Here is a 16,048-nt window from a genome sequence, read left to right as displayed (position 1 = left end):
AATGTTTTTAAAAGAAGTTTCGTCTGCTCACCAAGGCTACATTTATTTAATTAAAAATACAGTAAAAAACAGTAATATTGTGAAATATTATTACAATTTAAAATAACTGTTTTCTATTTGAATATATTTCACAAAGTAATTTATTCCTGTGATGGCAAAGCTGAATTTTCAGCATCATTACTCCAGTCTTCAGTGTCACATGATCCTTCAGAAATCATTCTAATATGCTGATCTGCTGCTCAAGAAACATTTAATGTGTACAATTGTACAAAATATTTGTGTACAATATTTTTTTTCAGGATTATTTGATGAATAGAAAGTTCAAAAGAACAGTGTTTATCTGAAATCTAATCTTTTGTAACATTATAAATGTCTTTACTGCCACTTTTGATTGATTTAATGCATCCTTGCTGAATAAAAGTATTAATTTCTTTAATTTCTTTGAAAAAAATAAAAATAAAAATTCTTACTGACCCCAAACTTTTGAACGGTAGTGTATAATGCTACAGAAGCTTTGTATTTCAGATAAATGCTGTTCTTTTGAACTTTCTATTCATCAAGGAATCCTGAAAAAAAAAGTACACAACTCTTTTCAACATTGAAAATAATCATAAATGTTTATTGAGCAGCAGATCAGCATATTAGAATGATTTCTGAAGGATCATGTGACACTGAAGACTGGAGTAACGATGCTGAAAATTCAGCTTTGCATCACAGGAATAAATTACTTTGTCAAATATATTTAAATAGTACACAGTTATTTTAAATTGTAATAATATTTCACAATATTACTGTTTTTTACTGTATTTTTAATTAAATAAATGTAGCCTTGGTGAGCAGACGAAACTTCTTTTAAAAACATTAAAAATCTTAGTGGTTCCAAACTTTTGGACTGTACTGTATATAGGACTGGATTGATTTCAACAGTCTAGTCAGTATTATACTTTAAGAAATGTCCACTGTAAAGAATGGGCTATGAGCACTATTTTAAGAAGATAAAATACCAGGCATGGTTGCTGAATCAATATAAAAAAAATGTGTAACACTGATAAAAACTACTTGCAAATGTAGCAAATTCTTGTTAAAGCAAACCAGCAAAGCTCTTCTATTCCAGACGAATACAAAATTATAACTTCTCTTCCAAGAAACAATGACTGGTCCGATTTGATTACCACAGTGAAACCAAAACCAAGCCCCTCTCTTATTTGAGTAGAGAGCCAAGGGAATAACAATCCATCCAATCAAGGAAAAGCGGTTCAATCTTTCCTGGCTGGCAGGAGACTCTACCAATAGCGTTTGCTGCCAGCCTGGCAGAGTTTGAAGTCACTGCTCAGAATGAAACTTGGTCGAGCTGCCATGTGGCAGTAAATGCAAAGAGACGCATGCAAGACATGATAAACATCACAATACAAACTCATTAGATTCTATCGCCTTCAAATGTGTTTTAATTTCATAGGTGGGACTTCACAATTTACATAAATATAAATATATTATTAACCTTCTTATGACACATACCGTGAGCAATTTTTCTTTCTTATACCTTGACGCAATCCTCCCTCAAACGACGTTATGTTAAAAACAAACGCACAAGCACAACATTCATTCCTTTCAGCTCTATTCTATCAAAATAAAACAAAATATATAAACTGGCCTGGGAGGTGCACACTGGATACAGACCAGTTTTCTGAATATGACTATGAATGCCTCATAAAATGTGAATGTTTTTACAGAAAGTGAGTGATGTAATTGATTTGTTCCATTTTGCGTACTTTTACTTTGAACAACCCATATGATATACCTAAAAGTAAGTTAAGGCAGCTGTAAAACGTAACCATGGTCAGTTAAAATTATATTCATCGGAAGATTTTTCCGGCTTTAAATAAAACATTTTCCAGGATTTGGCATCATGAAAACTTCCACTTCTATTGTGTTAATCATTCATACGAATCACATTTGATGCATCTCTTTACATTCCCATCCATCCATTTTCAGGTTTCCATGTTTGAGTGTCTCTTTACATTGAGAAAGTGATCACTGTTCCTCAAGCCAAGACGGCTTGTCAGAACCCGGTGGCTTCAACTTCACGTTGAACTGTCTGAGAGTCTGTTCCAGCTGCTGCTGATTTCCAGCGAAATACGCCGAGATAGCATTATGAAACAGAAGGAGCTGTTTGTGCATCACCTTTACCTGGAAATCAACATCAACAGAAATCTGAAGAAACTACAACAAAAGCAAGGAATAACTCTGACGTATGAAATACAACATGTAAATACCAGGGATTTCAACATGGTACCTTATTCTCCTCCAAAAACTTGAGTTTGATGGTGACATCACTGCGCAGTCGTTCATACTTGTCTTTGTGGATCTGGTACTGCTGTTGAGCCATCTCAATGCGCACCATGGCTGCAGCGTCCCGCGGACCCACGCTCAACTCCTCCAGGTCTGTCCTATAGGCATCGAATTCCAGTCTAAAACGAAAACACCATTATTATATGTGTTCAGTAAATCTATATAACTAATACTAGGCAAAAAAAAAAAAAACAAGATATTCCAGGAAACCTCCTAGAAGTGCAGGCTGTGAATCCCTTGATATCATACAATGTAAAACCAAACAGTTTAATTAAATGAAATGAGTTAATTTCATTCAAATACTACTGAAAGTTCATTGTACTTAATAGAAAAAAGTTATGTGAGCTCAAAATCTGATACTAGTTCGTGGAACTTTGACTGAGTTGCAGCAGTTTTCTAGTTCCCAGCATGCTTTGCGTAAGGAGAATAAATGTTGAAATTAAAGGAACACTCCACTTTTTTTGAAAATAGGCTCATTTTCCAACTCCCCTAGAGTTAAACAGTTGAGTTTTACTATTTTTCGAATCCATTCAGCCGATCTACGGGTCTGACAGTACTATGCACCCATGGTACGGCAGCAAAGTTCCTTGATTATTACGCCGGAATGAGAGTATAGTTCCTAGCCATATCGGCCTAGAAAATCGCAACTTTTCATTTTCCGTCGGTCTTAGTACACAATGTAACTACAGAAGAGTCAAGTTTTAAATAGGAAAAATATTTAAACTCATTGGCCATTTTTGAGCGAGATGCTAACGGTCTAATCAGATTCAATGAACTATGCTAAGCTATGCTAAAAGTGGTACCGCCAGACCAGGAGATCGGCTGAATGGATTTGAAAACGGTAAAACTCAACTGTTTAACTATAGGGGAGCTGGAAAATGAGCCTTTTTTCAAAAAAAGTGGAGTGTTCCTTTAAGTGTTATTTTGAGTGTTTCTGCAGTGCACAAGATTAAAATATGGGGAGATGTGATATTGTTTACTGCTCTAGTATTTTGGTATTTAATGGTGTTTCTGTTATGTTAAGTTTTGTAGGGTTACCACAGTGGTGAAGAGTAGTACCTGCGGTTAGGTCGAGAATGGGCTGCAAAGGAAATATATCACTGCATGTTGATTAATAATTCAAACATATATATAGCGATAAGCTCTTTGATAGTCACGTTAGCGCATGCTAGTGTGCTGTAGCTAACTAATGCTTAACCATAAAGATTATGAGTTTGTTTATTCAATATTTCAATTACGTTGTAATTAACAAGTTTGTGTAGTACAAAATAAAATTAAGTTCTATTAAAATAATCTTTGAGTAGGGATAGTTAATCTTTTGTAGGGATAGTTCACCCAAAAATGAAAATTGTCATCATTTACTTCCCTTCAAGTTGTTCCAAACCTGTATACATTTCTTTGTCCTGCTGAACACAAAGGAAGATATTTGGAAGAATGTCTATAACCAAGAAGATCTCGCCTCATACTGACTACCACAGTAGGGGGAAAAAATACTATAGTAGTCAATATGAGGCGAGATCTGTTTGGTTACAGACATTCTTCCAAATATCGTCCTTTGTGTTCAGCAGGACAATGAAATGTATACAGGTTTGGAACAACTTGAGGGGAAGTAAATGATGACAATTTTCATCTTGGGTGAACTATCCCTTTAACTTAAAAAAATTGGGTTGGTTTACTTAAATATTTTGAGGTAATCGGTGTCCACAAAAGTTTAGAGTATTCTGAACTTATCAGGTTTTACAGTGTAACTAGAGCTATAAATTAGAATTTCTGTCATCATTTATTCACCATCATGTTGTTGCAAACATCTTTTGGACTTCCATTGTATAGACACAAACTGAGAAATGTCTCAAAATACCTTCTTTTGTGTATCACAGAAGAAAGAAAGTCTTTCAGGTTTGGAATAACAGACACAAGGGTGAGTAAATGATGACAGAATTTTTGGGTGAACACATTTAAAACGTGATGCAAGAACACAAACAAGATGTGACAAACAGAATGACAAACTTAATTGCAAAATGAATTCCTGTGGACTGGACTGAATCCAGTAATATGCTTATGTTCAATGACAAGGAAATAAAGCAATGCATTGACTTCTAACGCCCCTTTTTGTAATGTCTATTCAATACTTATCTTCCACAACAAGTCTTTGACCTATCTTCATTTAGGGGTTTCCTCAGCAAATTTTGATACATGCGATTAATTTGATTAAGCAATCTAAATAACATCCATTTAATTTGCAGACCTTTTTGGCAGTTTGAATTTAAAAAAAGTGTTAGTTCACCAAAAAATGAAAATTCTATCATTAATTACTCACCCTCATGTTGTTCCAAACCCATAAGTCGTTCATTCATCTTCGGAACAGAAATTAAGATATTTTTGATGAAATCCGAGAGGTATACGACTCCTCCATAGACAGCAATATACAGGTGCTGGTCATATAATTAGAATATCATCAAAAAGTTGATTTATTTCACTAATTCCATTCAAAAAGTGAAACTTGTATATTATACTCATTCATTACACACAGACTGATATATTTCAAATGTTTTTTTCTTTTAATTTTGAACATTATAACTGACAACTAAGGAAAATCCCAAATTCAGTATCTCAGAAAATTAGAATATTGTGAAAAGGTTCAGTATTGAAGACACCTGGTGCCACAATCTAATCAGTTAATTAACTCAAAACACCTGCAAAGGCCTTTAAATGATCTCTCAGTCTAGTTCTGTGGGCTACACAATCATGGGGAAGACTGCTGACTTGACAGTTGTCCAAAAGATGACCATTGACACCTTGCACAAGAAGGGCAAGACACAAAAGGTCAAGGGAAAGAAAAGATGTGGTAGAAAAAAGTGTACAAGCAATAGGGATAACCGCACCCTGGAGAGGACTGTGAAACAAAACCCATTCAAAAAACGTGGGGGAGATTCACAAGGAGTGGACTGCAGCTGGAGTCAGTGCTTCAAGAACCACTACGCACAGACGTATGCAAGACATGGGTTTCAGCTGTCGCATTCCTTGTGTCAAGCCACTCTTGAACCACAGACAGTGTCAGAAGCGTCTAATGTTATGTTCTCTGATGAAAGTAAATTTTGCATTTCCTTTGGAAATCAGGGTCCCAGAGTCTGGAGGAAGAGAGGAGAGGCACACAATCCACGTTGCTTGAGGTCCAGTGTAAAGTTTCCACAGTCAGTGATGGTTTGGGGTGCCATGTCATCTGCTGGTGTTGGTCCACTGTGTTTTCTGAGGTCCAAGGTCAACGCAGCCGTATACCAGGAAGTTTTAGAGCACTTCATGCTTCCTGCTGCTGACCAATTTTATGGAGATGCAGATTTCATTTTCCAGCAGGACTTGGCACCTGCACACAGTGCCAAAGCTACCAGTACCTGGTTTAAGGACCATGGTATCCCTGTTCTTAATTGGCCAGAAAACTCGCCTGACCTTAACCCCATAGAAAATCTATGGGGTATTGTGAAGAGGAAGATGCGATATGCCGGACCCAACAATGCAGAAGAGCTGAAGGCCACTATCAGAGCAACCTGGGCTCTCATAACACCTGAGCAGTGACACAGACTGATCGACTCCATGCCACGCCGCATAGCTGCAGTAATTCATGCAAAAGGAGCCCCAACTAAGTATTTTATGTTCATACTTTTCAGTTGGCCAAGATTTCTAAAAATCCTTTCTTTGTATTGGTCTGAAGTAATATTCTATTTTCAGAGATACTGAATTTGGGATTTTCCTTAGTTGTCAGTTATAATCATCAAAATTAAAAGAAATAAAAATTTGAAATATATCAGTCTGTGTGTAATGAATGAATATAATATACAAGTTTCACTTTTTGAATGGAATTAGTGAAATAAATCAACTTTTTGATGATATTCTAATTATATGACCAGCACCTGTAATCACCATTTTCAAGGTCCAGAAAGGTACTAAAGACATTGTTAAAACAGTCGACATGACTGCAGTGGTTCAACCTTAATTTTAAGAAGCGATGAGAATACTTTTTGTGCATAAAAATAATGACTTTATTCAACAATCTCTTCTCTTCTGTGTCATTCTCATACGTTGTTTACATCCAGCGCTTCCAGGTTCTACGTCAGAACGGCGACTCATTATTGGCCGGCACCTGCGTCAGCATCACACGCATGTGTCGTGCCGCTCACGTGATCAGCGTCGGCCAATGTTGAGCCGGCATTCGGACGCAACCACGAAAGCCTTCACTGTGCTTACTGCATCACCTGCGTAAGGATAATGACACGGTAGAGAAGAGATTGTTGAATAAAGTCATAATTTTTGTTTTTGCGCACAAAAAGTATTCTTGTCACTTCATAAAATTAAAGTTGAACCACTGCAGTCACGTCGACTATTTTAACAATGTCTTTAGTACCTTTCTGGACCTTGAAAGTGTTGGTTATATTGCTGTCTATGGAGGAGTCATATACCTCGTATTTCATCAAAAATATCTTAATTTGTGTTCTGAATATGAACAAAGGTCTTACGGGTTTGGAACGACATGATGGTGAGGAATTAATGACAGAATTTTCATTTTTGGCTGAACTAACCCTTTAAGCAGCTAATAACACATTCACTCATTTACTCTTGAAGTAACGTAACTCTTAACATCAAACTTCTGATACCTTGCATTCTCATACATCTTGATGGTCATGAGCGTGTCCTCCATGGTTTTGTTGACTAGCGTATTAATGCTGGACACAAAGAAATTGATGGCACCTAGAAGCGTCTCTCCATTCTTGCATAGCAGTCTTTGTGTCTCTGCATTATAGCCAAACTCATCCTGCAAGGGATTAAGTTTAGGTTAGGGCAAATAGGACATTATGGTAAGGTAAGATTCGGTAATAATATGGAACTAAATATAAATTGGCCCAACACCTGCAGGCAGAGCAGGGGACACAAAAATAATTAGTACCTGCAATTCTGGGGATTTTTGGCTAAGATCAGCAAAAGTGTCCCCAAGAGCCTGCTGAGTCTGCACCATGTTGTAGAAGTGGTTGGTGAGCTCACGTGCTAGTCTCAGAATACGCTCGTACTTCAGCTTAGTCTCTCTTAGCACATCGATCTGAGCCTCAAGCTCCAGGTCCACCGTCTTTGTGCCACGGCCGAAGCGCTCCGAAAACATCTGTTTTGTGCACTGATGATGAAAGGATAGAAAGAGATACAAATGAATCCCAATATGGCTTTACCTAACATTTTAATAAATCCTAAATACCTGTATGTAAATAATTGTATTTAGTAAGGACACATTAAATCAAAAACTGACAGTAAAGACATTTATAATGTTACAAAAGATCTTTAATTTAAATAAATGCTGTTCTTTTTGGAGAAATAAATTCAGCTTTGCAATCACAGGAATAACTGAAATTTTAAAATAGTATTCAAAAAAGTTTAAATGGCAATAATATTGCACAATACTGCTGTTTTTATTGTATTTTTTCTAAAATGCAGCCTTGGTGAGCATAAGAGACTTATAAAATGTCAAACTACTATTTCCATGCGGTAGGTTTTTGTACCTTGTATGTGTTAATGCTCCACTTTTTCACACTGTCAAATTTCTCTACAGCTACTCCTCTTGTGGCCTCCTCTGACATCATTGGGTTGCTGTTGCTGTGGTGCATGCTGGGAGCTGAGGGCAGAAAATGTAAGTACTTACTACTTGTGCAAATAGGGGCCATACCCCAAAATACGAATATCATTTTAAACTGGACATTTTGGAAATAAGGAACACCCAGTTGTGTCTGTAAGGTTACAGTATTGACTTTACAGACATCTCGTGTAGTCACAATATGACTACAGAGAAAATATGTTACTAAAATGCACCATTATCAGACTAGAGACTTCAAAATTCTACATATAACCAATCATCGTTTATTCTTGAGACTGACAAATGAACAGGGGCAAGAATAAAAGGTGTGATGGCAGTAAATGAGTAATGACTGATAATTATGGACTGGAAAAAAAGGTGGCTGGCAGTGGCAGGAAAGGGTGAGGAGGATCCCTGGGATACCTGGGTAATGTCCTGGCTGGTTTGCTATCCGAACTGGCGGCTGAATGGCTGTGAGTGATACCCCTGGATTTGGAGCGGATGTCTGAAATGAATGAATAACAGTGGACGGGTGGAGGAATGGGATGGAGATGTAGTTTAAGTGAAAGACCATTAGGGAAATTGCAACATTAAGTGTTTTGGGGGTAACAGAGAATGAGTAACAATAACTGTAACATTAACTGTGCTTTATAGTTGAGATTATAGTAGACAGAATCAAATGCATAATGATTTCATAGATGGTATTATCAAAATGTCCAAAAACAATAATATTATTGATGATTATGATGATGAGTTATGCACAGAAATTAACAGTTAAATGCTTAAAATGAATGTTGAGAGGTTTATAAGAGCAAGGAGACCAAAAGAGAAGAAAATGATATCTTTATAAAAAGGTAAGGTTATAAAAGGTGAAAGTAGAGGATGAAAATTAATAAATGAAAAACAAGGTTGCTGCTAAAAAGACTGACTGTGTTGAGTGGCGGTCATCAGAACTGTATTGAATAAACTGCAGTAATTAAAATAATATATATATTATATTATATATATATATATATATATATATATATATATATATATATATATATATATATATATATATAACACTACCATTTAAAAGTTTGGGGTTGGTAAGATTTTTTTATTATTATTTTTCAACTTTGATTTGATAAAAATACTGTAAAAACTAATATTGTGAAATATTATTATAGTCTCAATTTGAATACATTTTACATTGTAACTTATTTCTGTGATAGAAAAGCTGAATTTGCAGCATTATTACAGTCTTCAGTGTCACATGATCCTTCAGAATTCATTCTAATATGCTGATTTGCTGATATGTTGAAAACAGTTGAAAAATATTTTTGTGAAAACCATTTTTTTCAGGATTCTTTGATGAATAAAAAAAAAATCAAAATAACAGCAGTTATTTGAAACAGAAATCTTTTGTAACATTATAAATGTCAAAATCACTTTTGACCAATTTAATGCATCCTAGCTGAATAAAAGTATTAATTTTTCTTTCATATAAATCTTACTGACCCCAAATTTCTAAATAGTAGTATGTATTATATATATATATATGTATGTATATATATATATATATATATATATATATATATATATATATATATATATCAATATAAATTAAAATGAACTTTTGTTGCCAATTTTCAATTTATTGAAAATTTTATTTTATTTAATTTTTCAATTTATGACGCTAATAACGAAGGCACCTCTGATTAGTGAACTGACCAATCAGAATGGATATACAAATGAACATAATAAATCAAATTAAATAATAATAATAAAACTCCTCATGGACCGCCACTAACTGTGTCAGTTAGGTTTGGTACTCTAGCATGTGTATCAGTGCCATGTTAATGTGTTAAGGCCAACCATGTTACTGAGCATAAAGAAACACCATTAGAGAATTATTGTGTATTCCACAGTTCAAACAAATTCAGCTCACAAACAACATTGTTTGTTACAAAACATACATTTACAGTAAATTCAAAACAAACAAAAATAAACAAGGGGTTTGTTTTGCATATGCAAACATGCATCCACCATGCGACTGTCCTCAGACCCTGTAGAAAAGAGCCAAATGTTTGCTGTTAAAATGCTGACACATTTTACACTGAGGGAGAGAGAGGAAGCTGTAGAGATTCTAAAAAATAAAAAAAAAAGATCTTCTGTCAAGTTAGCATGCATGCACAGACACCTGGTTTGGGCGTGTTACCACATCTTCTGTCAAAATACTCCGGGTTGAAACGAACGGCTGGTCCTAGACATATACGTCAGCAGAGATGTAAGTGGGTCTACATGACTCAGATGCTGCTTCAAGTCAAGATCAGATTCGGACACCATTTTGAGCTATTCAAGTGCCCTTTACCTTTGATGGAGCTGGTGGGTATGATGCCCTCTGCTGCCCCTCCGTAGCCTCCAGAAACAATGCTGGTTTCATTCAGGTTTGGTCCAGACACCATCACCTGCTGCAAGTCCTAGACGTCATGGGATTTAATTTCACAGTACATTACAATCTCCAAATGCAGAAATAAAAACACATTTAACACAAACTGTGCACACTAGGTGGGGGAAAACACAAGTGGGTATCAAAAGAGTGGAAGGAGCAGTGCTATTTTAGTATTATTCACGGTATATACTTTTACATTATTTATTTTAAATGAGCTTTTATTTTTTTATTTTTCAGATTTTCATTTTACTTTTACTCTAAGTTTTAGTAATTTCATTAGTTTTTTTTTTTTTGTGCTTTTTTCAGTTTTCTATTTCATTTTAATGTTTATTTCAGTTTTAGTAATTTAAGTACTTAGTTGCTAAGGGAATATTGTGAATTTTCGTTGATGTTCATTCAGTTTTGTTCAATTACCAAAAATGATTTTTAATAGTTTTAGTTAACAATAACTACACTTGGATGCTATATATATATATATATATATATATATATATATATATATATATATATATATGGTAACACTTTAGTTTAAGGTCCAATTCTCACTATCAACTAGTTGTTTATTAGCATGCATATTACTAGGATATTGGCTATTTATTAGTACTTATAAAGCACATATTAATGCCTTATTCTGCATGACCATATTCTACATCCTTGATCCTACGCAATTCTTAAACTTAACAACCTTACTAACTAGTAATAAGCAGTAATTAAGTCAAAAGTCATAGTTAATTGTTAGTTAATAGTGAGAATTAGACCCTAATCTAAAATGTGACCAAATTATATACTTAAACACACACACAAATATGTTGCTTTAGACTAGAAGCTTATTTTTATTAAAGAATATGGCCTTATATTGAAGGATTAGTCCACTTTCAAATAAACTTTTCCTGATAATTTACTCACCCCCCATGTCATCCAAGATGTTCATGTCTTTCTTTCTTCAGTCGAAAAGAAATGAAGGATTTTGATGAAAACATTCCAGGATTATTCTCCTTATAGTGGACTTCAATGGACTCCAAACGGTTGAAGGTCAAAATTACGGTTTCAGTGCAGCTTCAAAGGGCTTTAAACGATACCAGACGAGGAATAAGGGTCTTACGTGGAACGAACGCGGCGCTAGTTCCTTTTTTTGTGTAAGTAGAATAGGGAAGGCGTAGGACATGCAGCGTAAGCTTTTTGAAGAATACGAAAAGCGGAATGATGGAAGCACTTGCAAGGCGATCATTTGTGTTTATAAAGCATATACAGTTTGTTTTTTTTTTTAGAAAATGACCGATCGTTTCATTAGATCAAGATCTGGTATCGTTTGAAGCTGCACTAAAACTAATTTTGACCTTCAACCATTTGGAGTCCATTGAAGTCCACTATAAGGAGAATAATCCTGGAATGTTTTCATCAAAAACCTTAATTTCTTTTCGACTGAAGAAAGAAAGACATGAACATCTTGGATGACATGGGGGTGAGTAAATTATCATGACATTTTCATTCAGAAGTGAACTAATCATTTAACACTGAAGCCTTACCTTCTCCTTAACACATATAGAAAACCCTCAAAAATGTGGCAATTCAACAAGTTAGTTGAGAAATATATTGATTAACCGGATATCTTTAGATCAAGAGAATCCCTATTAAGAGAAAAAAAAATCAAAAGTCGATATAAAACACATGCAAAAATATTTGCATGACTGCTTTCCATGTCTCTATTTGATTTTTCTGACCAGTAAACAGCTCCTGTTTGTGATAAATCTGGCACCAACATTTGCCCAAGCCCCATAACTCAGTGACTACTACATGTGCAACTATGCAAACCATCGACCACACTAAATCAAAGGGAATGGGGCTCCAACATACAGGGACACCCACAAACTCTCCCTCACCATGGCCACTGGCAGTGTGCCTACAATTTCATCTAAGCTCCCACCAATCTGTGCACCCTGTGACATGAAAAACATAAAATGTGAAGACAGTGTCAAATAAGATGGTGAAACAGATACATTGAGAAGACAAACATGCTAAAAAATAACCAAGCACAACAGAGCTGCACGACTACAATTAACAGTGTCTATATTTACAATGACTCATTAATGTGTGATTAAGCCAACCCTTCAAGGCCTCTCAGAACCTGCCACACAATATCCACAGAAACAGGACGTCACATCACAATCAGGTCTGGTTCGTGACGCAACTGAGAAGTGGGTCTGAAATTAAAATTAGCCTGGATGGACAATAGATACACACCTGCTCAAGACTGTCATCCTCTGCCGTCCTGGTGTCCCCATTGCTGTTGATGGGTATTTCCATAGTGGCGGCTTTGCTCAAAATACTGTCTGTCATGATGGATATCTACAAAAAAAAGACACTTTGCAGATGAGATAGATAGATAGATAGATAGATAGATAGATAGATAGAGACTAAAGACATCATGAAGACAGAGAGATAGAGTAGGTACCTTAAAACACAGTATATAGTAAAATCAATTAAATACAATATTTCAGCATTATGTTGAAATATAAATATGTATAACGTATAATGTCATGTAAAAGAGTGATAAATACACGTTTTATTAGAAAACCAATATTATATGCATTGCATGAATCTATAGGCCAGCCTATAAGCAATAATATGGGGGCCAATACCAACATTTTTTTAGCAGATTATATAGGCATCTGTTAAAATTGCGCCCTTGACTAAAGGGGGAAGGGTTGGATTACACTTTATACTACAGTGTGATGTGAATAGACGCCATGACGCGATTCAGCCGGAGCAGGTCAAGCGTCCTCTTCTTGTGAGCGCCGCTGCACGACTACGTGTCACACCGGGAGAGAAGAGGATGCTTGACCTATGCGATCCATCTGCTGCTGCTTTACTTACCTGTATGCCGTCTCAACCGCTGAACAGAACCACACGGACCACATTTAAGATTATTCCATGATCAAAATGAGATGTGTGTGTGTTTTAATGGATGTCTGGAGGGCATGTAATCTCCACAGGCTCCTCTGTCAATCCTCTTGGTCGCTCGGTAACGCAAATCCTCTCCGTTCTCTGCAAACGGAAGTGACGATGTGAAATTCTTCAGGGTTACTGTAATAGCGTCGATACATACTAACGGCATTTTTATTGGAGAGTAAACAGCAGTGCTGTTATTTATTTTTACGCAAAATACAATCCAAATAGAAATAATAATTGATGTGAGGTTAAATGTGATACGCAGTTTTTTGTAAATAGGGGTATAAAGGGATAAACAGAGGTTTTCTGCTATAGTCAGTGTGACCAGGAGGTGTCAGTATCACTTCAGGAATGTGAGCATCATTGTGACAGCTCTGGTGAATAGTGCTAGGGTTAACCCATTCCTGTAACTAACTTAAAGGGTTAGTTCACCCAAAAATGAAAATAATGTCATTAATTACTCACCCTCATTCTGTTCCACACCTGTAAGACCTTTGTTAATCTTCGGAACACAAATTAAGATATTTTTGTTAAAATCCGATGACTCAGTGAGGCCTTCATAGGGAGCAATGACATTTCCTCTCTCAAGATCCATAAAGGTATTCAATATTAATATTATAAAGTGACAAGAATATTTTTGGTGCACCAAAAAACAAAAACAAAATAACGACTTATTTAGTGATGGCCGATTTCAAAACACTGCTTCATGAAGCTTCGGAGCATAATGAATCAGCTATTCGGAGCACCAAAGTCACGTGATTTCAGCAGTTTGGTGGTTTGACACGCGATACGAATCATGATTCGACACAAAAGATTCATAACACTCCAAAGCTTAAAGGGTTAGTTCACCCAAAAATGAAAATAATGTCATTTATTACTCACCCTCATGTCATTCTACACCCGTAAGACCTTCATTCATCTTCAGAACACAAATTAAGATATTTTTGTTGAAATCCGATGGCTCAGTGAGGCCTTCATAGGGAGCAATGACATTTCCTCTCTCAAGATCCATTAATGTACTAAAACATATTTAAATCAGTTCATGTGAGTACAGTGGTTCAATATTAATATTATAAAGTGATGAGAAAAATAATGACTTATTTAGTGATGGCCAATTTCAAAACACTGCTTCATTAAGCTTCAGAGCGTTATGAATCTTTTGTGTCGAATCATGATTTGGATCGCGTGTCAAACCGCCAAACTGCTGAAATCACATGACTTTGGCACTCTGAACCGCTGATTCGACACAAAAGATTCATAACACTCCAAAGCTTCATGAAGCAGTGTTTTGAAATCGGCCATCACTAAATAAGTTGTTATTTATTTATTTATTTATTTTTTTGGTGCACAGAAAATATTCTCGTCGCTTTATATGAACTCGTCGCTTTTATATGAACCAATTTAAATATGTTTTTAGTACATTAATGGATCTTGAGAGAGGAAATGTCATTTCTGGCTATGCAGGCCTCACTGAGCCATCGGATTTCAACAAAAATATCTTAATTTGCATTCCGAAGATTAATGAAGGTCTTACGGGTGTGGAATGGCATGAGGGAGAGTAATAAATTACATAATTTTCATTTTTGGGTGAACTAACCCTTTAAAGCATTCTGTCTCCCTCTCATTAATTATGCAAATTAATATCTATGCCTATACACATATATTTTATTAAATGTATATTTGTGTTGTACCACTTATTCAAATTCAGTCATATTAAATAATAATTTTTGACAAATTAAACCACTTAATTAATATTGTACCGCATAAAGCACATGTTCAAGTACCTGACAACGCTTTTTTAAACATTGTTTTTACAGCTTTACATTTGCTTTATACATTGGGCCAACAAAGCTTAGAATATTTTTATTCTGCAAGATATGCATTAATTCATTAAGTCAATGCATGTGTCTCCTTTAATAAAGTGTGAAGATCACCATGCTTCTAATCAGATCAAAGATGAAAATCTGTTTACTAATCTGATTTATAGCAAAAATTAATACAGCATGTTTGTTCTGACTCAATTTGCTTATAAATGTTTTTAAGGCTAGGCCAGACATTTTACTGGAAGAGAATATAGCATGGTATCTACGTAGATTATTAAAACAACAATCTTTGAGGTTCACAGACTAGGATACATGAATATTGATGGGTTAAACCAAGGCTGGAGTCAGATAAATATCTATTTAAGTCCAGAAGCAAGTGTATATTTTATAGCATAACACATTTAGACACTGCATGTCTCAGATACTTTTATATGTTTATTTAAATCAGTCATTATTTAATAACTTTTTTTTTTTTTTTTTTTACTTTTTGTTATTATTTATATAATTTTTTTCCTAATAGAAAAATCACAGAAGTCTCACAAAGAATACCATTTAGAGGCCAAGCTGAAGACAGAAGAAGCCGTTATTGAGTCTTTTGGGAATAGATATTAGTTGATGTGTGAAACGCCTCACATGCTTCACCTTTGCAAGCCAATATGCATAAAGCATGAGGAGGAAGTGAAAAATTGGAAAAGTGTGGTTTTTGCTTGACCGTTTAAATGAACATCCTATGACTTTTAACCTTTGACCTCCACATTCTTGCATGGACCTAATCATGGTTAAACTAAAAAACAGTTATTTGGCCCTTTTGCACTGAAAGAGCCAAGTCCTCTGTGTCTGCCAAAGAAAAGTAGTTATAATAGGCAAAAACGGAAAATGAAAACC

At 35.3% G+C, this 16,048-nt stretch overlaps 1 protein-coding gene across 1 annotated transcript; it reads right to left on the bottom strand.

The window, feature by feature from the left end:
• Positions 1-1,417: 1,417 nt before the first annotated feature.
• arfip2a (ADP-ribosylation factor interacting protein 2a) lies at positions 1,418-13,852 on the bottom strand. Its single transcript, XM_048161470.1, is given in 13 exon segments — positions 1,418-2,187; positions 2,294-2,468; positions 6,996-7,153; positions 7,286-7,507; positions 7,887-7,999; positions 8,381-8,411; positions 8,413-8,462; positions 10,140-10,202; positions 10,311-10,419; positions 12,272-12,328; positions 12,633-12,737; positions 13,266-13,436; positions 13,806-13,852. Coding segments are annotated over 11 exon segments (1,230 nt in total). The 5' UTR covers positions 12,729-12,737; positions 13,266-13,436; positions 13,806-13,852; the 3' UTR covers positions 1,418-2,031.
• Between the last annotated feature and the right edge of the window lie 2,196 nt (positions 13,853-16,048).

The sequence above is a fragment of the Megalobrama amblycephala genome, linkage group LG16, assembly GCF_018812025.1.
Source record: "Megalobrama amblycephala isolate DHTTF-2021 linkage group LG16, ASM1881202v1, whole genome shotgun sequence".
Taxonomy (NCBI): domain Eukaryota; kingdom Metazoa; phylum Chordata; class Actinopteri; order Cypriniformes; family Xenocyprididae; genus Megalobrama; species Megalobrama amblycephala.
The sequence above is the reverse complement of the archived record's forward strand: the minus strand, read 5'-3'. Positions and strand labels throughout refer to the sequence as shown.